Source organism: Leptonotus elevatus, chromosome 15, assembly GCF_054856555.1.
Source record: "Leptonotus elevatus isolate MCC_2025b chromosome 15, RoL_Lele_1.0, whole genome shotgun sequence".
NCBI lineage: Eukaryota > Metazoa > Chordata > Actinopteri > Syngnathiformes > Syngnathidae > Leptonotus > Leptonotus elevatus.
In genome coordinates, this window is record NC_141253.1 from 9,888,618 (window position 1) to 9,914,045 (window position 25,428).

Here is a 25,428-nt window from a genome sequence, read left to right on the forward strand (position 1 = left end):
CCTTGTCTCCTGCTATCTGTTTTTATTTGAGGTTGATGCGGGCAGACAGATCGGCAAATATCGATCACGGCACGTAAAATCCTCCCACCGGGCTTGAGAGGTGATTGCAAGCCTCAGGACCCAGTTGATGCAGACCGCGTAGGTGTGTGTGTGTGTACATTTGGGGTTTTCATAACCCACCTGTCAGACGGGCCGAGGAAAGCGGACCCACATTGTTTAGTTCAAGTCTCTCCAATCATCTGTGGAAGAGAGACATCTCTGAAGAAACACCCAAGCAGACAGGCGGGAACACTGTAACACAGAAAATACAGAACACGGAATAATGCATGTGGAATCCAATCATCGGAATTCAAATGATTTGAATGCCTCCCCGACCGGCTCTCCTTTTCTTGCCTGCCTTCTGTTGAGGCCTCACAAGTCACCAACGGGATGGGGAAGGATTCAAAAGGTTTGCATTCAGAATGGCCTGTTATTAATTAAGCTGGCGGGGTGCCGTTTTTTGACAGGGGCTCCCGAGGCGGCAAGCGGCGTGGATCTTGGCGCTGACCTGGCCCAGCAGGGATAGGGACTGTGTGGCTTTGAGGTGGTATTGATAGGAGAGGGGGGGTGATGGGAACAAGGAGGAGGGAGGGGTGATGCTGGCTTCATGCCGACAGCTAGGCCTGCCGCGTCTGCGTGCCCGCTTTGAAGTGTCACCTTGAGGGAAGAGCCGATGGCCGGGAAGCCAGGAGGGCGGGAGCGGCGGAGAGGAGTGGCATGCTTGGCATCGCCAGACACGGTGCTTTAATATTGCATGGGCTCCCGTCCATCTCTCTACACACTTAGGACATTCCTTCTGCTTGATTTAGTTTGAAAGTAGATCTTTGTTGTTGTTGGGGTTTTTTTTTTCTCCTCCAGCCCCTCCTCTCGCCATGGAGCAGCTCAACACCTGTGCTGGTTTTGTGCTCATTCTTGCCTGAACAAATGTCAAGCTCTGCAGTCAGAGGAACTTTAGCAGCCAGCTGCATTATGGCAGCTGACAGTGTTGCGTTTTGGCCTGCCATTAGGGTTGTAACGATATCCAAACATCACGATACGATAATTATCACGATATTGTGGGGAGGTTGGCAATATTGTAAAAAAAAAAAGAAGACGCTCATATTGAAAAAAACGATCTTGTGCTTTTATACATTACAACAATGAAAAATATAAAACTATTATGAATATTATATTAATTTATATATATATATATATATATATTGAGGTACTTACTTGCTAATGCAAGCACACATTGAGTTCCTACACATTTTGACTCGCTTCACAAGCATATTAGGTTCCCCTTCATCTGACCATTAGCGTGGATTTTAAACAAATAAGGGCCAAAACATGCCTCGTGAAAATTAAACTGCACTAAAAAAAACTAGACACCAGAGGGTGCTAGAACTGCACAAATGAAAATCAACCCGACTTTTTTAACAGATGTGCGCATTTTAATATCGTGACATGAGGACGACGATATATTGTGGCTTTTTTAATATCGCAATATCACTATATTGCCGTTATGGTTACATCCCTACCTGGCACATTGCGACCTAAGTCAATAATGTAAAGGTTCTTCCTCCAAGTGGAGTTCTGTGTTAAGTAAGTTTAATACTAGACTTTACTGTACAGAAGTAATTTGTTAAGTCCAAGTCTTTGTATATCATATATATATATATATATGTTTAATTTTTTTTATGTTTTATATATTTCTCTTTATTCAAAACATTATATTATTATTTAATGTATCTGATTCAGTAAATATCTTAATATATAGAGTTGCAATTAGGGCTGCATATCAATTCTAATTTCCTCAATTGATTCCATTTTGATTCTCAAGAGTTTAGTTCGATTTGATTTTTTTACTATTTAGTTCAATCCGATATTGATTAATTATGGAACAACAATTATTCTTAAATGTCAAGGACAGTAACTGATCAAATGATTTAGTTTATTAATGAAAGTAACACCTGTTCCTAATTGCGTAAGTGTTACACAAACATTGACATCAGCAAGGATGAGATGAAAATATTTTCATAATTCTAATTTAATAAATGTAAATATAAACTTAAAATATTCTGAATTGTCTTAATAGTGCAATAAGTCAGGTCATTCATAAATGTAAGAAAATACTTTGATATTCATATGAACAGTCAATTTCAATAAAACGGTAAGATACACAAAAAAAATTCTATTTTCTTAAGAATTTATGAGGAAAAAATAGATATTTAAATAATCGATTCATGTTTTTATGAATCGATATTGGGCTCCAAAAAGAAAATCAATTTGATATTGATTATTCGATTTTTTAAATAAAGTTACTCTATTCTACATTGAACAATAAATGCAACAATTGCTTTTACTCCCATTTTATATCTAATACCTTTTTATGTACACAAAAGGCATATTTGTCTGTTTGTGAGCACTTTTGCTTTGCAGAGTATTATCATTGCACAGGTTTGCCTTAAGCTGAGGACAGTAATTGGCCAATTTACAATGTGCAGCTTTACTATGTTCGAAGGGTGGGGTGACCATTTGCCTTGTATGGTGCAACCTACTTCACATAGGTGGATGATTGTGGCCTATGCTGGACCAATCAGCATCTTGATATGCCACACAGGTAGATGAATTATCTCGGCAAAGGGGAAGTGATCACTAGCACAGATTTAGACAGAAGTGTCAACAATACCTGTATGTATTTGTTTATGAGAAATGTTCGCCCTCAAAAAATCTTGAGAAAATGTACTCACTGGATCTATTCACCACGCAGCTATGATAATTGTGATTTGACCACTTGATTTTTTGAAAAAAAAAAAAGAGAAATAATATAATTTCATATTTTTGAGAAATTACGAGAATTTAAATCTAAATTCTATCCAAATATTGTCATTCTTTTCCAATTGTATTGAGTAATATAATGTAACATGTTATCCTGTGCTCCATGCCCACTGCTAACAAAATGGAATCTATTGTAGTTTCTGTATAACCAATACACACTCAAGCAAAGACAACATTCACTTCAAATATATATTATTAGGTGAAGAACCGCTAAAAGTGCTTAAAGGCCTTTTTCCTCAAGAAAAATGACAATGACACCACTTAAAATTGTCTTTCCTTTTACAGTTGTACATTTGCAGGGCAGCAGCTATCGTGAGAGAATCTAACATGGCAGCAGCTTGAGGACGCGCATGAGAGGGAGTTTATCAATACAGTCTGCCGAAAAGAGATGTTTTGAAGTGAGGAAACAGCATATTAGAAAATAAAGAAAGAAAACATTCACACTGCATACACTTTCTGCACACTTTAACAACCGGCCCAGTTCACAAATAGCAGTTTTAACTCCCTGATTAGCACTGACATCTGCAGCCTTTCATCTCTCCCTCCATCTTGTTTTTTAATCTGATTAACCCAAACGGGCATCCTTTAATGGCCTCTTTTTTTTTTTTGTAACGCTGAAAGACGAGAGATAATTAAAATAATTAAACCGTTGGGACCGGACTCTGCATGCGAGTCTCCGGCTTCTTTCTTTTCTTCTCACTTTAACTTTGAATTCTGCCTGGCTTACTTACTCAAGAGAGAGGCAGACTCATCATCCGCACTTAAAGGCATTCAGTTGACTCTCAGAGGTCCAATTGTTTTTTTTTTCCTTCTCCCCCTCCAATACCACCGACCAATGTAGGACCCGATTTTATAGGTTCAGGGCCGTCACATCAATATGGAAATGGGGGGGGGGAGGGCATACAGTATTTTTCTAAACAGCATTTATACGGCAGACATATTTTTTTCAGTCTGCATGTTTTGTATGAGCCTGAAGATTAAAAATGGGAGAAAGTATGCTTTGCTCTAATGATTATTTATTCATGAACTTTTAAGCTTTTAATGAGGACAAATGAAGCCGTTTTCCAGCGTGTCAGTATGTAGTATGCTTACCAAAAATATTCTTGTTTAGCAATTTCTTTTTCACTGGGTGTCCGTGAGGAATAAACACTAACATTTAAATACTCAGTAACCAGCATTTAAGAGATCAGTTTATCTTGAGCTTGCATCAATACAAAACCCTATGCAACTTTTAAAGAGACGATGTGATGATACTGATGATTTATTAATTGTCAATAATACTTGTAATTAAAGCTAAATTATATTTTAATGGTTGACCACTGCATGAATTTAGTTGTGCCATTTGATCGGAATAACATTCCAACTTCTTCAGACTTTTAAGAAACAAAGCACTTTATTAACCAATAACCTCCTGAACTTAAACGTATTCTGCGCCATATTAATAATTGAAACATATAACTAGTTCTCATTCATACGAGTAGTACACATGTAACTTCTACACACGGAGTAAAAAAGTAGGTTACATAGTGGCGCCTGAATTATATATTGTATCATAGGTGTTCATACAGAATATTCAATACTATAATTACACATCTTCAGATGAATTCAAAACTTTACTTCCTGTCAAAAAGAATCAAATGAATTCTTGCATGAGGGTTTTACCAAGAGCATGAGCACTGACGCCCTCCATGTAGCGCAGCCTCAACTTTACACAAGTTGGATGTCTTTTTCTACTCCGCATATACTGTATTTTCATTTCATTCAGATCATTTTCACAGGGCTTCATTTCATGTTGGCACACACTAAAAAGGAAAAAAATCCCTTTGCTGGAAGTACTTAAGATTTATATTTAAATTTTCATGGAATCTTTGAGAACATTGAGGAGCAATTTCACATTTGCACTGACATCTAATTTCTCAAGTAGTGTCTGAATGCACAAATTGCCACGGATTCCCTATGTGCCCAATTATCTTGCATCAATTTTCTTGACCTGGTGGAATGCTGGTAAATTAATCATAGCACTTTTTTGGACTCTCATAAAACACATACGCAGGCGTTTGATAAAGTAATCATACTGGGTTGTGCTCACACAAAAAAATTAATGCATATTTCATCTCAATAGCAGAATATGTGTACCAACGAGGCCTAATTGGGATTCGGGAGGTGGTTAAAAAGAAAGGAAATAGAAAAAGAAGGAAGCAAAGGGAGGAGGGGTGCAGACATACACGTACTATAAGATATTTTTGAGATTTTGTGTTTTAATTTGAATATAGCTATATTTTTTATATTTAGTTTTTGGGATTTTACTGGTGTCTATTATATACGCATGCATATTATGCGAAAAGAAGAGGTCAGAAGGGAACGTACGTACATTAACTTGTTCAAAATAGGATTATGAATAATGCTGTTAAATATACCGTTTAATACAATTCATGGATTTATATATATATATATCAACAAATGTGTGATCAACATCATATTTACCTGACCTAACCTGTTGATCCCGTCGATAAGGTCCAAGGTATGGCGTCATTATTAAAGCTATAGTGCCCTCTGCTGGAAAGGAAGAAAACAGCCAGCATTAACATGGATAGGAGAAACATACAATGTACTGAACTGGATAGAACACTACTGAACACTACAAATGTCCTCCCAAAAAGGAAATCAGTCGCAAAGTTTGCGTCTGAAACGCTTCAAATGTGGTAACATTAACTGATTTTGAATGACTGTAGTCACTTGTTAAAGACAACGGTGGAATACAATTTCGCCCAAATAAATGATTGTTTATGGCATTTTAAAGAATCTACATTTTATACTTTGCCCACCACATTTTACAACAGACAGAGGTACGTAAAATTAAATACTGTAGAAGCAAATCGTGATTAGCATAGTTTAGCATTCAGACAGAGCTAGGCTAGTTGCAGTCGTTTGGAACAGGCACGGCACAGAAAATATATGCTAACAAAAATTTACCTAATAACAAATAACTAATCAGCAAAACAATCTAAAGCACCAATATCACTCCGTAATTTTTGAGTGCATTTTTTTTAAGCGCTCGAGGAAGAAAAATAACACACTCGAAAGGCATTCTGGTCCTTCAAAATCAAATGAGGAAGTAAAACAATTTGCCAATTTAGGGAAGGTGAAAACAAAACAAAAAAAAGTAATAAAAAAAAAAGCCTAAGAAATTCAAACGTTCAAAATGCTACACATAATAATTGAATCAATAAATTGACTGTTTTGGTCGAGAGTGCAGATTTATAGTTATGGTGGTTGTCAAACTTTTTTTCTTTTTTTAAAGTGCCACCTAAAAATAAAAATAAAACTACAACAACAAAACTTTAATGCATGGTTATCGTCTAATATTATTATGCACAATCTAAATATAGTATGTTTTCTAATTACCTAATGATTCAATTTAAATGAATTGAACATTAAATGCACCTAAATAAACTTTGAAGAACAATTCTTAAAGAAAGATTAAATGCAAGCGAGTTTAACTAAATACAACAAGTGAGGTCAGCACTAAAGGTTTTCGAATGAATGACAGCTGAACTGTAGTTATGCAGTGATTCTTTAGCATACCAGTAGAGGGAGCTTGTAATATCCACACCACACTACAGAGAATTGTTGTGCTTGTCAGAAAATTACTGGCATTACAAGGTACTGATGTAAGCAGCCAAAATCCAGTCAAATATTGTTTTGTTTATCATTTGACTAACTTTTGAGGTTGGAGGTTCAAATCTAATCTCCGGCTTGATACTTGAATACAGTATACTCTTCACATTTGATGGGCACAAGTACAGAACACTCAATATTGTAGTGCAAAACATTGAAGACGACCTTTATTGTTCACAGTTAAACACAAGCCACTGCTTAAAGAACTTCCTTTTTTGCCATGTCATCCATTCAAGAGTCCTGTTTTTTTCCTTTTGTGCAGATTGTACCTTCCGTCTTAGGTTGCTGTAATGACTACGGTTGGCATTTAAAGTGGCTCGTTGAACATGCTATAGATAGCGCGGCAAGAGGACATGACAGCAGGAGATCCTGGTGGACAACAGGATTCAGAGAGACAAGAAACATCATTGACTGTTGGTGCAGGGGGGGTCAAGAAAGCGATTCGGTGCCACTGCCAACACTAAGGGGTAAAAACACTTCTGTTGAGAAGAATGTGCATTTTGTCACAGTAAATGATTCCTGGAAATCTTGAAGAATATGATGGCGCAACAGTAGTATTACAGAGCTTGGTCACTTCGTCAGCTCAAATTAGATTTATGTGTGAGCGTCCTTGATGAAAAGATAAATAAAACAGAAAATACAGGTCAGAATGTGCTACTAAAATGCATAAATAGTCATCTGTTTCTACAACTCATACACTTTCCATTTTGCAGCCTTCAAGAAATTAATGAACCAACATGTTCCCCTACACACAAGTGCAAACACTCCTTCAGACGAAAATTTGAACAAAAAGTAATTGTAATTATAATTAATAATGGCAATGTTACTTATTAATTCCCAACAATGATATGGCCAAGTTCATATTTTGAGTCATGTTTTTCCCATGTGCAATAGGAAGTAGTCACGAAAGCTGATCAGGTTTTAACAGCCATCTTAAATAATAGGAAAGCGACGTCCAAAAAGGAAAATTAAAATATGAGCAGGAACGTATTCAAATTCATCCAATGATTTTCCCCCATAATTGATCCTTTGGTCAGTAGATAAAATCTGGAGGCAAAATTTAAAAACTTCTCACCTGTTTGCATCAATAACACTATAAACTACATGAACACGCTATAGGGCCCGAGACGCTTTGTTTGGATGGAGCAAAGTGGAAAGGTATAAATATTTTGTAATTAATGTTAAGCAGACCACCCAAATTCCCAAGTGTCAAATAGAAGTTCATTTTTCAGCTCACATTTTGCTTGTGTTATCTCAAAGCATCGTAGTCATAACAGAGTTCATGTTCAGTATCTGTAGGGCTGATGTACATTTGTCAACATGATGAATTGGTATTTTGGGAGGGCAAAAAAAAGAAGGAGAGAGGAAGGGGAAATCCTGTTGTCCACTCAGCGGAATGGAGCAAATAATACTGACTTTCAAAGAGATGCTGACGTGCATCTTTGACTGATTTGCAAATCCTTTCAAACGTTAGCTTTGGACTTCCAAGCTCAGTTGTGTCTTAGCTGTGCTCATGATGCGTTTCATTGTAGTCCATTATCTTTAGCTGTTGCTGCCGGGGCCGCCCAGTCCCCGACGGGCCCCGCCCTTGCTTCCTGCGGGGGCTTCCCTGACTAGGGGCCTGCTGTTTGGGCTCCGAGGAATTCTTGATTGGTACAGTGAGAGGAGCAGCCAAGGAAGGGGTCGGAGTCGGGATGGTTGGAGTGGTCGAGGGCGCGAGGCCGAGGTGGGCAACGGAACCCGGGAAAGGCAGCTCCGTGCACAGCTCAGGCTTCAGGCTGTGGGCAAGGCCGGCAAGACGTGGCGGCTGCGGATGCTCGTCCTCTTCCTCCTCCTCGCCGCCGCACTGACTTTCGCTTTTGTTGCGAAACAGCTCGCGTGCCCTCATGCCGAGGAAGCTTTTGGCGCTGGGGTAGGAGCCCACAGTAAGTGGTGCGTCAGATGGTGTCAGAGTTGCAAGCAGGTTGGTGCGGGGGCAGGACAGAGGGAGGTCCGCTATTAGAGATGGGCCTGACTCCTTGCTGCCGTTGACCGAATTGGCAGTGCTCTTGGAAGATTTGCTCGCCTTTTTTAGTTGCCCTGGTAATAAAGTGCTGCCGTTGCCGCAGTGCGAGTCATATGGTGGTCTACTGTCCATCTCCTCAGCGGTGCAAGTTTTACTTGGTCCATCAGGCACCAGGATGCTGTTCAAGAGAAAAATAGACAATAAACTATTATTAGTACAGTAAACCTCTGGACTATAAGCCGCTACTTTTTTAACTCGCATTCGACCCTGCGGCTAATACAAAGGTGCAGCTTATCCATCAGATCACAAGGAGGCGGACAACAAAGGAAGAGCAAAAGTGTCAGGCAGAGCAAAACAAAGCAAGTGAGCCCAAATACAGAAGGAAAGACAGAACAAGAGCGAGACAATTTGCGCCCTCATTATGGAAAAGAAAGTAGAGACAACCCTTATATACCGGTGCGGAAACACCTGCGGCTTACAGTCAGGTGCGGCTTATATGTGTAACAAACTTGAGTGTTCCCCAAATTTAGCTGGCACGGCTTGTAGTCAGGTGCGCCTTATAGTCCAGAAATTACTGTAGTCAACGAGGCCGATATTTCCAGTCGATATTCATTTGCAGTAAAAGAGAAAATATTTGCGTCAACATTTTTAAAATGTACATTTTCTTTTAATTTTAAGCATATCAAGAATAGACATCTTTATGTAAAAGAGAAAATATTAGCGTCAACATTTTAAAATGTTACTTTTTGTTTTAATTTTAAACATAAAGAATGGACATTTTTGTTTAAAAATTATAGGAAAAATTGCAGGGAGCTTTTAGGGTTATGCTAGAGCATACAGAAGGCTTTGATGCAGCCTCTTAACTAGACACACAGAACGGTTGAAGAAATTGTAGTTATTACAAAAACGGCCAGCAGGTGGCAGCAGAGCAAAAGAGATCAATCCGGGCCAAGTTGAAACAAAGCTGTTTTCCTTACAAGTTGAAATAGATTTGTGAATAATGATGAAACTTAGCTATATTCTAATGCTAATTGCTGCAAAATGGATAGAAATATACTTTTTCTTCCTGATGAAAGATGAGACTAATATTTAGTTTGGTAGGTTCCATTTTTTTTATAGCAATAGAAAACAATATTCTGCGGGCCTTGTAAAATCAGTCAAAATACAGTAAAACAGCTGGGAGTGGAAGGGGATTGCTTCAGTCAAAATGGCTGGGAGTGAATGAGTTAAGCTAAATTAAAAACTAAGCAAGTAAATAGTTTAGTTTTAAGATCAGAATAGAAAGATGCTGAATATTATATAATAAAATCCGATGTATTTTGGTGCAATAAGATTACGATCTGCTTTGCTGAACTGAACTAGACTGCCAAACCTGGAATCAGCAGGCGTGTGTCCGTCAGCTTTGACCCCTGCTGGCAAGCCAGTACTGCGAGCTGGAGCCTCCATCTCCACTTTGCTGTACAGTTGCAGGACTTCAGTCTGCAACAGTTGGGTGTTTCTTTTCTGAGCCTGGTACCTGTTGTCGGAGGCCTGCAGCTCTGCCCTGAAGATGAGACGAATATAAGGAAAAGTAATAACAAATACAAGTACAATACAGAGTGGTAAAAAAAAATAAAAATCATGTAAAACAGATGGGGAACTTTAATCATGTTAAACATTTTAAAGTGATGTCGATTTTACCGAAGCAAAACGACAACTCACTTTGCTTGGCATTTCACATCCTCAAGGAACTTCTTCTGCTCCGCAATGAGGTGTTCCTTCTTGGAGAGGAGGATCTCCAGCTCAGCGGTTCTCTGATGTGTTGCCTCAAGTTTCTGGCCCTGAACCAGCAGGTTCTGTCTCAAAGCCTCCACCTCCTTCCTGTAGGAAACTTGCAGCATCTTTGCCTCATGGGTGGTGGGTCGCTGCACATCGTAGCAAAAAAGGGAAAACAACAGTGATGTATGCCTGGTGCGTGTTTGTTATTTTCTACTCCAATTAGTCCTTTAGGAAGCCATCTTGCCACCATACCTTGGTATTATCTGCGCCTATAAACTGCAGTTCCTGCATGGACAGTTTGTGTGCCTCTCCAAGGAGAAGTAGCTGTTTGTTCAGGAAGCTTATTTGCTGTTGGGTGCTCTCACTGTTGCTTAACTGATGGATGGCAAGAGAGAAAAATGGCAGAGAGGAAAAATTATATTACAGCTGGTCAATGGTACTTCATTTATATAGCGCTTTTCCACCTTACAAGGCCCTCAAAGCGCTTTACATTTGACTTCATTGACCTACTGATGACGCAGCATCAGGAGGAACTAAGGGTTCAGTATCTTGCTCAAGGATACTTTGACGTGGTCACAATGGCATGGGATCGAACCTACAACCTCTGGGTTGGGAGACGACCACTCTACCACTGAGCCACGCCGCCCACAGGTCCGGCACTCGTCGGTTTGTATATTCACAGATTTTTGGGGGGAGATTTTTTTTTAAAATATTATTTTAAATATTTTGTTGATTTTTTTAGCAGCTTTTATTCTTTGGGTTACTTCATTAAATGGTGAGCCCGCTTTTGTTCAATTGAGAACCAATGTGCTGGATTTCACCAGTGCTTGGCCCTCGCCTCTTCATTTAACCATGCAGTCTATTTGTTCAAGCTGAAATGGTGAGCTCAAAGTTGACTATGTGGCCGCTGTGATAGGAAATGTAAATTTCCTGAATCAACACAGTTCTTGTAGGATTCCTGCTCGCTTAAGGTCAGAGGAGAACAACATGCAAAACCTCAGAGAGAAAAAAGGCACCACCCCGTGTGGTTGACCCCAAATAACAGAATAAGGGGCATCGCCAAGACAACTGAGCCCGCCTGAGAGAATCTGTTGTCTGCAAATCAGCTGGATGACAGGAAAAATATTAAACAAAATGTCTGCCTGCATTGTTTGTGTCCCACCCGTTGCTTTTGTTTATATTTTGTCACAATATTTTGATTCCCTCCTCTGCATCCTAAAAATGTACCTATTAAAACAATGAAACTGCAAACAAATGCTGTCAGGCTGTTGTGATACAAACATACATGGACCACACGTTAAAAATGTTTACCTTGATGGTCATTTGTTTGAGTAGGTGCCCAGTGTGACAGACTTTGTTATTTGCGCCCTGAAGATCTGCTTCTAATTCCCCCATCCTTTTCTGAGATTCTTGTAACTTGCTCTGCAGACATAGAAAAATAATTGAAAAAAATTATTCTAAAGCTCTAAAATCAACAGACAGACATCCGTAAAATAACATGTACCTGGAGCTCTTGGTTCTTGGTGTAGTAGTCGTCTCGCCCCTGCTGCAGCTGTCTGATCTGACTGTGCAGACGGGTCACCACAGTCTCTCGGTCGTCCCACAGTTGCCTGTAGCGCTGCTGCTCCACCTGCAAACTCTCCCTCAGGGATGAGATGTCCACACTCTGGAGGTTCAGTTGGTCCTTCTGCAGAGATTTGCGCAATTTAGGTACATGAAGAAAAACGGGAAGTGTGCAAAGTGTTCGAACCCAGTTCCCATGGCTTGGTTTGTCTAAAGAATAAAGCTGTTACCCAAGACTTCCAGCTTTATGTGCAACTTGGGAATGCTAACAATGGAAGAAAAACAGTGCTGTGAAAATTACTGTGGCTTCCGAGAAGACTTCAAGACATTTGTTGGTATCCTTGGATGAATTCAATACTCTGATGATGTAACATTGTTCTGATTTGCCATCAGCTACACAGCGAGAAGTGATGACTAATCAAATTTAATTTAGTACCGACACAAACTGTACCTAGTCTAAATGTGGCGTCAGTGAAGGTCATTTACCATCTAGGGGAAACTCCCATTATATATTTATTGAGGGAAGAGGCATTTACTTATTTGCTCACATGGATGAAACACCCGGAGATTAATAACGGCTTTATGAGAGGCCACTATTGGAGGAAATACATAAAGTTCCGACACACGCACACTCACCATGGCATTGTTCTGCTCTTCGAGCGCGGTGGCATTGATGATGCGTCGCAGGAGGCGTCTGTTGCGGACGGCGTGCTGTTCTCTCTTGTAGCGTTCGTACAGCAGCTGGTTGTGCAGCAGGAGCAGCTGGCTCCGCAGCGTGTGAAGCTCGTCAGATGGAGCCGACCCTGAGGAGATCACCATAATAATTGTGCAACAAAAGCATGGTCATAGCCCTGACAAATATGAAATGCCAATTAGTCACAGTTTGCACTTCATAATAGTAAAAGATGAGGAACGTTTTGACTTATGCTAGTGTCTTTATCCATATTCATTAGGTCTGGGTAACGATTCTAATTCTCTCAATTGATTAACAAGAATTTTATTCACATCACTTCAATATGATTTTAACTAATTTGCTCCCAAAAAAACTATTTTTAAAAAAGTGTCCCATAGATTTTTTTTTGTGGGGGGGTCGTTTATGCTAGAGCATACAGAAGGCTTTGATGCTTGCCTCTGAACTGCAGAGAACGGGTTAAGCAGTGGTTGTAATTAAAAAAACGGCCAGCAGGTGGCATCAGAGTATACAAGGTCAGGCAGGGTTATGTTGCAACAAGCTCTTTTTCCCAGTGTTTTCAACAGGTTTGTGAATAATAATTAAACTTAGCTATATTCTAATGCTAAATGCTGCAAAACGGAAACACAGATTCAGATTTTGAAAAAAATATGATGAAAGAAGAGACTCTAATCTTTCTTTTTGTAGGTTCCATGTTTTTATAGCAATAGAACACAATATTCTGCGGACCTTGCAAAATCAGTCAAAATCCAGTAAAACAGCCCGGAGCGAAGGGGGTTGCTTCAGTGAAAATGGCTGGGAGTGAATGAGTTAATTATGGAACATCAATTCTTCTTAAATAACAAGGACATGATTAAAAACTCTGCAAACATCAAATGCCACATTTGCAGAGGCAGTAACTGGTTAAATTATTTAGTTTATTAATAAAAGTAATGTGTTATCACTTAAGTGTTACACAAACATTGACTTGACATCAGCAAGGATGAGATATTTTCATAACTTGAATTTAATAATTGTAAGTCTAAATTAAAAAGTCAGAGTGCAATATGTCAACTCTTTCATAAATGCAAGAAAATTCTATTTGCTTATGAATTTATGGGAAAAATAGATATTAAAATAATCGATTCAAGGTTTTAACCAAGCAGCTATCAACTCAGTGAGTGTGTTTATAAAGAGACTGTCGTGTATGTGGAATGTGGCTTTAAATTCGAAAGGCATGTAGTTCAACTCAATCACACTGAAAAACACTGAAAACATTCTCCCCCATTTTAATTTGCTGCACACGTCTCAACACTCGTGACGCATCACTAGTCATGCTGAATAATGCTCAATATGCAGCATTCAGAATAGCTTATTTTATCAGTGGGCAACAATGTAGAAGAGTGAGTGAATTACCTCCAAAGTGTGTCCAGTCAGCTGACTTACTTGGCAAAGGTAATCTGTAGAAGGAGAGAGCGGAAGGAAAACATTTCCTCAGATGTTTGTCTCCTCTGGAATTCAAATTATGGTAGTCATGATTTATTGGGTTAGGCGGTTCAGATAATGATTCAAAATCATAACATGCTGGGAATGTGAGTTTTTTTTTTTTAAAGATTTGAATGATATCAAAGAGGAGCTGCCTGCACGTAAACAAATACGCCATCTCACCTCTTAAGGACTTTATCATGGGTGTCGCTCCCCTGCTGAACAAGGCGATCCAGCACCTCCAGTGGTGAAGCAGTCATAACCCCTTCCTCTTCCCCGTCCTCCAGCCCCTCTTCCCGTCTTGAGAGTCTCTCCAGCGCCGCTTTGTGGACGGCCTCAGATGTCTTCTGGCCTACGTAAAGAGAGGCCGCCCTGGGCAAAGCCAGGTCAAAGAACACCTCGTATGGCACCGGTGCTGACGTCTTGCTGCACGGACTTGGCGAGAACATCCCAAACTTTCCCGCCTCCTCTTCTGGGGCGGAGGGGCTCCGGTGCAGGTGGTGATCAATTGGGGTGAAACCTGACAGGAAGGGCCAGGACTGATCGAGGCCGACGGCTGAATTCCGGCTGTCTCCCGCCCCCCCTCCTTGTTCACTCCCAACATCACTGGTGTTTGCGGTATTCTCCACTTTGTCTGGCGTAGACACTGCATGGCGTGTGTCCAGGCTGGACCCACCCAGTTGGCTGTTGGTGACTATCTTGTCTTGTGTCTGACAGCCAGTCAGGGTCTCGGTGGTGCGGTAGAAAGGAGAGTCGAAACCCCTCAGGCCTGACAGCTCCTGCGTATCCTCTGTGATCTTGAGCAGCTCCTCTGTGATAGCCGCTACAGTGTTGATTTTTTTTTTTTAAAGAAAGAGAAAAGGACAAATTTGAGAAAAACTACAAAGTAGATTCCAAGCATCCTTCAGGGTTTATCATGTTCAAAATATTTGTCCGAAAAGTATTCCCAAGTGACTCCCAAAATTTGATTGCGTTATGAAAAGCACAAAAAGGTCTGTTCTCACCCTCCTCCTTTTCTTTTTCCGTTCTCAGCTGAAGCTCCAATTCTTGTTTCTTCATAAAAACTGAGAGCTCGGTCAAAGTCATGGACACATTCGCAGCATCTGCAGCATCTAATAAAATGCATAAGTCACAATTGCTATTGAATTCCGAAAATGACAAGGGTTCAACAAAAGCAAAGTTATGTTTTGAAAGGTGGTCAAAACATATTTGAAAATTAAAAAAAAAAATTATTAAAACATATTTGTATGACACTTGACTATGAGCTACAACACACGACAAGATTCAATAAATCAGTCTTGACTGATGAAGTCCCTGACTCGAAACTCAAGTGTCACCTTAGAAATTATCTGTGGGTGACAAATGACTCTCGGAGCTCTTTACAATTGCTTAGTCATCCATCCATCTATTTTCTATACCACGCGTCTTCAATTAGGGTGTGGGTGAGCTGGAGAGTGGAGACTGTCCCAGGAGAAAAGCTACGCAAGCAAGGGGAGAACATGTAAACTCAAAAGAACCTGGGCCAAGATTCAAACCCAGATCCTCTTGACCATGAGACAGACATGCAAACAGGCAGCTACATCTATGTGGTGCCATTGCTTCGTCATTTATCTCAAAAACCCTTTTTAAAACCTTTTTTCTCTCTCTCTTTTTTTTTTAAACAACTACAGTAATTTCTGGACTACAAGCCGCTACTTTTTTCACTTGTATTCAACCCTGCGGCTAATACAAAGGTGCGGCTTATCCATCAGATCACAACGGGGCGCACTATAAAGAAAGCGCAAGAGCATCAGGCAGAGCAAAACAAACCAAGTGAGCCCAAATACAGTAGCAGAGACAATTTGTGCCCTCATTATGGAAAAAAAAGTAGCGGAAACCCGGTGCGGCTTATATGTGTAACAAACTCAAGTATTCCCAAATGTAGCCAGCGCGGCTTATAGTCAGGTGCGTCTTGTAGTCCAGAAATTACTGTACTAAGTAAAAAAAAAATATGTCTCTGACCACACTCAGCTGTCTTCTTGAACAATGTGCTTGTGTAGATGTGAGTGTGATGCATCATAACAAACCTCTGTTTGTGGTGCCGCTTTTCTCAAAGTCTTTCACAGGTTCCTGTCTCACCAGTGCAGGTTTACCACTGTCTACGTGTCTGCGTTCCTGAAAAAAAGTCCCAGTTTGTTTTTAAATACTGTCAAGTCTATTTATATCGCAACAATATCACAAGGTCCTCTAAAAGGGCTTACGCCTCACACCACTTTTTCTCCTCTTTATTTTGTTCTGTGTGCAAAGGTATCAAAAATATTCAAAAAAATGTATATTAAAAATATATTTAAAAAAAAACGTCAGGCTTTTCATTTCAAAATAAATGAACTTGAAATTTTGCAAATGTGAAAAAAAAGTTAATTCATTAAATAACACACAAAACTTTTGTGAACAGTCTGTATACATGTGTAATTCAGCTTACTTTTCTAGGTGGACTGCATTGGACTGTGTTGGCTGGTAATGAGATAATAGGAAAGTCATCTGATAGGGTGGGTGGTGGTGATGAAGTGGCTGGAGTACTGGAGGCAGATGTTCCTTTCCCCCCTGCTCACATTAAACATACATACATACTTCAAAACACAATTCAAGAGTTATTATTTTAAATCAAACTGAAACAGTGGAAACAAATGTATTTTGATGTAAAAACTAATCAGAGTATGTAAGTGTCACTTCCAGAGTAATTAATGAATAAGACTTGTTAGAGATGTTTGTTTACATGTGTAACCCACCTGAAGTGGAGTGGAAGCGGCCGGGAAGGTGTGAGGCACTGTGGGAGAGCTCAGAGTTAGGCGACATGCCCCTGGATGAAGGGGGCGTAGCCATTCCACACAAAGAGGAGGGGCTCCACAGTGGGTCCTTCCCGCCATTGGAGGAGTTAGGTTCACAGGTGGAGTTCTGTAAAAGAAAAAAGAAAAGGAGAAGTTTAATGCTTGTTGGTTCTGTAACTTTTCTTTAAGTTATGCGCCACCAGCCACAACATTAAGCGATAGAGTGTGAAGGAATATTTTATAAAGTGTGTTGTAATACATGAACTATTATTTTAAGCATGTTTGAGAGTTACTAATATTTTTAAAATGTTTTTATTGTAAGGTCTTTGTCTGGAACATCCCGTGCAGTAAATCAGCCTGCCTTTAGCAAGATACATTAATAATGCTTAGTAATAATAATGCTGCCATTGACACTTACCAATAAGTTCAATATTGCTCTTCAAATTGTGTAGAACTTTAATATTTTGTTGTTAGCAAATTTAGCTATTTATCTGAGATAAATGTTAGGATACTTGAATATTACAAATGGACATAATCGTACTATTTAACAGAACCACACGTTCCAGATTATATGCTTGTTTTAGAAGAGGGGACACATTCAGGACACCGTTCCACCCTAGAGCATGATGAGCCTCCATAATTGTCCAAAAAAATATACAGATACGAGTAAAAGCTTTTAAAGTACATCTTACCTGTCGTTTGGTGGTCTGCGGGCTACGGTTGGTTGACTGTGTCCCTGAGAAGGGGGGCAAAGACAGGGGTGGAGGCAGCGGCTGCCGTGGAGTGGAGAACGGAGTTGATGATGAGCTTCCTGTTGTCAAGAGGACAAAGGGTTTCAAAATTATATATGTGATGGTTATCAATAATATTTTCTGACTTAATGTTTACTAAACAAAATGTAAAGGTTCGCTGGAAAATGCAATACTGTAATACAATACTCAGACAAAATTTACATACATTTTTATGGTACCAGAGTGTATAATTCCAAACATTACATTTATATGAATATAAGTGATTAAGTTAATTTGATCAAATAATTTAAATTTGTATTTGCTAATGACAGCTTTATTTGATTTAAGCAAGCAACTGATGGCCATGATAAGAATTGTTGAATTAAAGGTTTGTTTTAATGCTTAAAAAAATGCAATCGTATAGTGAATGTATAATGTGCAAAGCATTGTGTAGCTTGAGAAAAATACGTGTTTTTAACGAGCTCTCAACATTTGACCATTTTCAACAGGAATGAGGAATATAAAAAAAAATTCAGGTTTTCTTTATACCATATATTTTAGATGGTAATGGACTTCTATAGGAACTCAGAATGACTCGATTCAGGCAAACAAGTAACTACCGGTAATCATTTGACATTGTATTTTACTATCTTTTAGTAAAGTAGTCAATCTGACAATTGAAGGATAATTGTATTTTATCATTAAAATCATTTCAGTCCAAAAAGCTTCACCATGCTGGTGTATGCAAACTTTGCAGCTGTGATATAAACTTTATATTGGGTAGGTTCTTCAACACATTTTTTTTAAGCACTACATAATATGACTTTTCTCTCGCTTTTTTTTCTTTATAACTAACCATAGCTGCTGTAGAGGTCTGTGTAGGGGCTGGAAGTGCAGTCTTGTGGTCGCAGATGGATTTGAGGGTAAAAGTTTTCAGGCATGGTGGCATATCCCTCCTCACAGGAAGCCTCCTTGGGGTCGAGAGACACTTTGGCACATTCAATGACGATATCATGGATTTCATACTTTTTCCACCTAAAGCAAAAAAGAAAAAGAAAAAAGAAATACAATAAAATCAGGGTTCCCTAACAAACAGTGAACATGCCTGGAAGACACTGGAAGATGGAGTGAGACTTGCCTGGTGGGATCAAGCTCATGATCCTTGGTTCCTGTCACCAGTTCAGGGTGGATCCGGACATGTTCAAGCATTGGCTGAGTAAAGAGGTTTTTAAGGAATTTCAATCCATCAAATAAGAAAAAAAAAAGAGAAAAAACAGCAGTGTATTTTAGTAACTCACCTTGACCACCTCTTCAAATGTTTCCATGTTTTCCTTCATACTGTAGTGAGAACGCAGGTAGGACACAAAGTTGCAAGGGTACATGCCATATAGACGGTGGAAGAGTGAATAGACGCTGGCGTGAAGGTGGATCAAGTAAACCTCTGAAACATGACCTGAATGGATAAAAAAAACAACAACAGCAAATCATGAGTGACAAGGCAAGAAATAAGCATATGGGTGCAAATAATGTTGGCCAGAACTGAACAGGTTTTGCAGGAAATGGAAATCATATCTCACCCGGATTCTTGAGGTTCCAGGATGCCAAGCGACCAAAAATGTCAAAGTACTCCCACAGGTGTTGTTTTCCCGCTTGAGGAATCATGGGAAGCAGCGTGATCAGCACCAGTACCCCAGTTATCAGCACCACGACATCCGTGTCAGTCTGCCAAGGCAAAGACAAAAAGCCGTTTTTATAATATTATGAAACAATGGCCATTTTTTAATTGTTTTTTTAATTATATTAGTGATTGAATATTTGCTTCACTTTAGTAAACAGTTCAACATTTTCATTTTCAACTCAACTAAATAGCATTCTATTTCAGATTGTTTTTGCTCAGAGCTTTGTACAATAACACCATCAAATACTAGTGCACTTATGAATGCCTGCTAACCCAACGAAGAAGCTGCTGAACCAGTGAAGAAAATGTGCGCACGTGGCGTACGTGCGTTGAATGAAAGTGTGGGTTAACGTTGAGAAGAAAATTCATTAGCAACAAAAAAAACAACAACACTAATTATCTACACCTACTAATATACAATTCTTACATCATGATAAATTTTTCAACCATACTGCCAAGCACGACTTCCAAGCACTGTGACAAATATGTAATGATTCCATCCTCTCACACGTGTTACCTTTAGGCATTTGAGCAGCGACACCAGAAGAGGGTATCGGGCAATCTTGTGGATCCAGGACGGCTGCTTGCGGATGACGTGGCCAAGAATGGTGAGCGTGGGCAGCCGGCAGGCCTGTTTGGTCATACACTCATTCATCTTGTCCAGCAGGTGCTGTGAGGCCAAATAGAGATAGATAATCTGATAAGACACTTACTGAAAGATTGTTTTTTTTTCATAAGTCAGATACACAATTATTATATAATTAATAGAATCCTATATTTTTGTAATGATGTTGCATGTCAGAATTGTTTAAGGAATTTCACACATGAATCCACAAGCAAATGAAAAATGCTGATCAGCTATCAAATGATGTGTTTTTTTTCATCCCTCTATCTTTTGTATTAGCATTTGAAACAGCGTCCTCTTAATTCAAATGAAGTGGCGTGAATGAATATTCAAGTTTAGTAACCTTGTCATGTGGCTCTCTGACTGAGCAGAGGATATGCATGGCCTCTGAAGAGTTTGTTTCTAAAAAGTAGTCCACCAGCCCGTTGAGCAGCACAGACCCTCGTTCTACAAATACATGACACAATGTTGGCACGTTTTGACACACATATCCAAGCAGATACAGTATGATTCCAAAAGTGATGATACCAGTGCTGAGTTGCTCATTAATAAGGCCTCTGATCTCTTCTAGCTGATGGAGGTCCGAGGTCTCCAAAAGCGGGAGGAGGTCCCCCATGCTTGGCTGCTCCCTCGCCATGGTGGCAGTGCTCTTGGTGGAGGCAGTGTCCTTCTCACGCCGTGTCTTGACCTTCCTTCCTGCCTGGAGGACTCTCTTGGGGCCACCCACCAATTCAGTCTCCAGGCACCTCTGAATCACAAACAATGATGCCAAAAATGTCACAAATTAGTCAAGAAAGCACTTGGGTGTATGTAGTCAAAAATGTTTATCATAACTACAATTTACATATAGCGCTATATAATGTACGCAGGATTCTGTCTGCAGTTTCAGTACCGTTATTCATGATAAATAAGGACAGATCACATGTCTCTAAATTACAGCTTATTAAACCTTTTATCCACTGAAGTCATATGTCAGGCAAAAAAACTCCCCACAGAGAAGAATCTTAAGTGAGAGTAAGCATGTTGTCATTTCCACAAATCGAAGCTGACAAACGTTGGTTATTTCACAGAGGTCACTTTGAAGCTGTATCGCAGTCACAAATTTGGAACTCAGTCATGAATTGCGGTCGGGGAAATCGAGGGACGATTTTGCAGTCACGGTCATTTTGGGCTGTGTGAGCGTGCAAGCAGCAGAAGCAGGTCAGTAGAAGCAACAAGAGACGCCCTCGCTGTGATCTCAGACAGCCTGGGAATGCTCGGGAATACACAAAGGCCCTTTATGCAGCACCAGCGCTTCCAGATTACATTTGGCTGGGTGTAAGCATTTAGCAGCAACTTCTTTGCTCTCGCACGAACATCTCATAAGGGCAATGCTTTTTCTACTAAACGGTTCTCGTATTAATGTGCCCTAAAAGACTGCACATCAACGCAAGGCTGTATATACAGTATGGGATGCACAATTTTTTTTAGATAGAATACAACTACTTACATTTGAGTACTAACTGTATTTCCCTATGCCAAGTACAGAAACATGATCAAGCATTTATATCTTGCAATTGTGATGAAAATGTGTTGTTCAAAAACAAAGCTTTCTTGAACATAATTTACACCCCCCCCCCCCAAATTAGTTTTGCTTACATGTAGCCTCGAACAACGCATTTTAGTTATGTGCTATCTCATTTCGAACACTAGGGGGCACTGTGTAAAATTCATACATACAGAAGATAAGAGACAAATAAGAAATGAAGAAGAATGGCCAGTCTGGGGGATACCCCAAGGAAACTTTAGGTCAATTATATCGCCTCAAGATTGAAAGGCTGTATGGATTTTAGACAAGAAAGAGTACAGATAGTAAGATTAGATGGCTGTAATGCGTCTTTAAAAGATCAGCCACAGAGGTAATTTGTGAGCAAATTAATTCTCGCCTATTACACTGCCTAGTCAGCTTTTTAGAGTTTGGGAGATAAAGTAACCACACAACATTCATTCATTCATTCTCCGAACTGCTATCCTCACTCCTATCGCAGTTGTGCTGGAGCAATCTTTGAGCGAGATGCAGAGTACACCCTGAGGTGGTTACCAGACAATCACAGGGTACAAATAGACAAACAATTATTCACATGCACACCTACGGACAATTCAGAGTTCACAATTAACCTACCATACATATTTCAGGGAAAAAGGAGGACACCCATGCAAACTCCACACAGGACGTCCGAAACCTGGATTTGAACCTACGATCTGCACTGTGAGATAGATGTCCAAACAAAACCAGTCGTCCAACAACACACAGTCGGTAGTTAACTTTTGTTAACTATTAAGTTTTGTTAACTATTTCCTTTTGTGAGGGGGCTTGGCACGAGTGCAGACTTTGATGGGTACTGCCGGCTGTGAAGACGTGTCCAGACCATGCTAATCAATGACAGCATAATAAATTAGCGATTTAGCATGATTTGGGGGAAATGTGTTGATGTTGGTGCACAACAATATATGATAGCAGTGTAAAGTGTACCTCTACATCACTGGCTGCTATGGGCATAAGTGAAGAAACTCATGGTGTGGCCTCCATTGTCCCCTGACCTCAACCCTGTTAAGAAACGTTAGAGCATCCTCAAGCAAACATCAATGAGGGTGGGAGGCAGTTCACATCCAAACAGTGGCTTCGGGAGGCTATTTTGATACTTTGCAAATAAATTCAAGCACAGAATGCGCAAAAACACACAAGTTCATTGGATGCAAGACTAGCAAAGCTGCTATCAAATAAGAGGCCCTGTGTTCAAATGTAACTTGGACTGTTAGGATGTTTGTGACTGATTTTAGCAAATCCCAACCGTCTAAGTTAGTGCATTTTAATAAGAACATCGAAAAAAATACTCTCACGGGAAGGTTTGTCTAAAAACGTTCAAATGATTCACTCACATAAGATGACTAAAAATGTTGAGTGTCATATGCGTGAAGTATTTAAAATAATTTGAGAAAATCATCATTTGTGTGATGATTTGTAACGCGGTGTGTGCTTGTGTGTGTGCGTGTACTGACCATTGCCTGCTGCTGCTTGTCGTAAACAACTCGCAGAGAACAATGGCCAGGGTTGGGTTTACATCATCCGATTATACAAATATGTAGCCACCGTTGCTCCGCAAAGCAGGCGCAGTCTCCAACACCACACCGCAAGCAGGGAACGTGCAAGGAAATGTTTGAAGGGTCAACCTCTGTTGAAAATCCATTACCGCGGGTCTTTAAAAAAACAAGTCAGTCCCACCGCCAAGAGCTAACGTTAGCTGGCAGCAGCGACCCAGACTCGGTCGGAATTTAATCGTGCCTATCAAACACAGTAAATCGATGGAGAACGAGCCATATAATCATCCGTTCATAAAGCAGCATGAGCGCGCAGAGATTATTTATATTAAATAAATTTGAATCAAAATAATCGCAGCTGTTTACCTGTTAGAGTAGCTTCACTCCACAGGGCGCCGCCATCTTGAACACCTCACAGCCCATCCCACCACAATAGGCTTCCGCTGAAAAGCTGCATGCAAACTAATCCCACTAGTTAGCGCCCTGAAATCTCCCAGACTAAAACCCTTTAGCTCATTCACTCAGATAAAGTACAACTCAAACACGTGACTATAGCAAATACTGATCGAGGTTGATTTTGATGCGTGCTCAATAGGAATAATCACTCTCTTGTCAGCGCGATATTGTTTGTCCCATCGCCTCATTTGGCGGATGTCTAAAGTTTGTGTGATGCGGTTTCGCGTGACCCACATGTTGACAGCGCACGCGCAGATACTTCACCAATCACGTCGTTTGGTGATCAATAAGTGGCCCGAACAGGGTTAAATAAAGTAAACATTCGAGAATATGTATATACAAATTTAGAAAAATAGTAACTGCTAACGACTTGTTAGCTTTATGCTCTAGCTCCTATGTAGTTCAGTCCAGTTTCAAATAATCACATACCTTATACTGTACATACTTTCTGTGGAATGAGCTGTTAATATTATACATTAGTTTATACACCCTCACCTTTTGACCCCCGATCCATTTTTCACTCACTGCTCATGTGATTAGGTTTACATTTGCCAACCTTGCTTTATCTGTTCAATTCAGATACAGAAAATACTTTACTTAATTCAGTTTGTTTTTATATGATTTGAAGATGGCTTATCTTTACAATAGGTACTGCATACAGTAGGCCTACACTCACCAACACTCGGGTAATGAGATTTAATACAAGGTGGTCCTTTACAACTAAAATAATGTGCGATATTGATTGATACTTGATAATTCAGTTTCATTGTTGCTGTTGTTGTTTACAGTGATGCTGAATTTGACCAGAGGGTTTCTAATAATTAGACTTTTATGTGAAACACTATTATAATCAGTAGGACGCTGGTTCAGTATTTCATTTGAATGCCTTAGTGAGCCCTTATATGTCTTCGGAACTTCTTGATCTTGCAAATCAGATCATGCCAGAGTGGTGACATTCCACGCACAGAGCCAGCTTTCAAATTGTAGTAATGTGTGTGAGAGAGAACTGAGTGGAGCAGGAAATTTGAACTGTTCCTTCCAGTTATTATCTTGGGGAATGGGAGGTTCTAACAGACAAAATAACTGCTGTTGGGAAAGTGCAGTTGTTTGTTTATAATCAACCTTGAGTTGCTGCAAGCATGCAAGTGATGCCATGCACGCTTTTATTGCGAGATTACAATTTCAGAATCTCAACGCCTCCATACTGTTCAGTGGAGATGTCAATCATTGTCCTCTCTTTCCACAACATGTAAACTGCCATGACAGGAAATAAAATTGTGCACCTCCTGTAGTCATGAAGGGAGCACACGGGTCTTATTCTCTCCGGTCTCTGGGAAATATGACCACAATTTTATACACTGACTGTGAACAGCCAACATAAAGACTGTGATCTGGCACAGCGAAGGTGCTCGCAGGATTGTTTCCATGCATATCATTGACTGGTTTTATATTTTTACAGATTGTATTTATGAAGTTGACTTATTTGAACTGTGTTTTATGTTAAAAAAAAATGTTTATGTTGTTTAATGTTTTTTTTTTGTTTCGGCTGTGTTGTAACTTGTTTTTCAATGTGCACACTGCGCACACACAGTAAATTGAGAACGTATCAACTTTGTCCACAAGATGTCGCACTTATACTTACTCCTGTTTGAGCACTCGTGCTGAAATATAACAGTAGCCGAGCACATCTCCTAAAAAAAAAAAGTATTACATTTGTTATTGCATTCATAACCATCACAATGTATTGGTTTTTATTTTTATTTTGGGCATTCCACGTGTCACTTTAATTCACTACCTTGCGTTCGGCATTTTAGAAAAACACGCCCTGACGTGTGAGAAAATCTGTCACCACTGATTATTAAATTGCATACACCAGTAAATAGTGAATTAAAAAGTCAACACATTCTCGCAGACTGGTTTGGTGTGTGTATCTTTGGAGGTGCTCGGTCCCATGACCGTATGTCACCATTTAAATCACATATGCGCAGGACTTTCAGTAGCAGTGGTACAATTGTCAATTAAATATCGAAATAATAAT

At 39.7% G+C, this 25,428-nt stretch overlaps 1 protein-coding gene and 1 long non-coding RNA gene across 3 annotated transcripts; both read right to left on the reverse strand.

The window, feature by feature from the left end:
• Positions 1 to 229: 229 nt before the first annotated feature.
• LOC147161872 (uncharacterized) lies at positions 230 to 5,936 on the reverse strand. Its single transcript, XR_015097200.1, has 3 exons — positions 5,830 to 5,936; positions 5,341 to 5,412; positions 230 to 291 (listed from the first exon to the last, which is right to left on the reverse strand). It is a non-coding gene; the product is annotated as an uncharacterized LOC147161872 (long non-coding RNA).
• A 737-nt stretch (positions 5,937 to 6,673) lies between these two features.
• On the reverse strand, positions 6,674 to 23,577 carry tsc1b (TSC complex subunit 1b). 2 transcript variants are annotated; one of them, XM_086097339.1, is made up of 23 exons: positions 23,301 to 23,577; positions 22,369 to 22,443; positions 20,385 to 20,604; positions 20,200 to 20,303; positions 19,749 to 19,901; positions 19,131 to 19,275; positions 18,852 to 19,006; positions 18,692 to 18,765; positions 18,410 to 18,588; positions 17,515 to 17,633; positions 16,784 to 16,949; positions 16,477 to 16,598; positions 16,082 to 16,169; positions 15,020 to 15,127; positions 14,199 to 14,838; positions 13,947 to 13,990; positions 12,497 to 12,663; positions 11,802 to 11,984; positions 11,609 to 11,719; positions 10,550 to 10,672; positions 10,241 to 10,443; positions 9,912 to 10,082; positions 6,674 to 8,717 (listed from the first exon to the last, which is right to left on the reverse strand). In XM_086097339.1, exons 2-23 carry the CDS (start codon positions 22,393 to 22,395, stop codon positions 8,036 to 8,038), a joined length of 3,984 nt encoding a protein of 1,327 aa, XP_085953465.1. In that variant the 5' UTR covers positions 22,396 to 22,443; positions 23,301 to 23,577; the 3' UTR covers positions 6,674 to 8,035. The 2 variants fall into 2 exon arrangements, with proteins under 2 accessions (XP_085953465.1, XP_085953464.1); XM_086097338.1 differs by having other exon boundaries at positions 13,947 to 14,041.
• Positions 23,578 to 25,428: the final 1,851 nt, after the last annotated feature.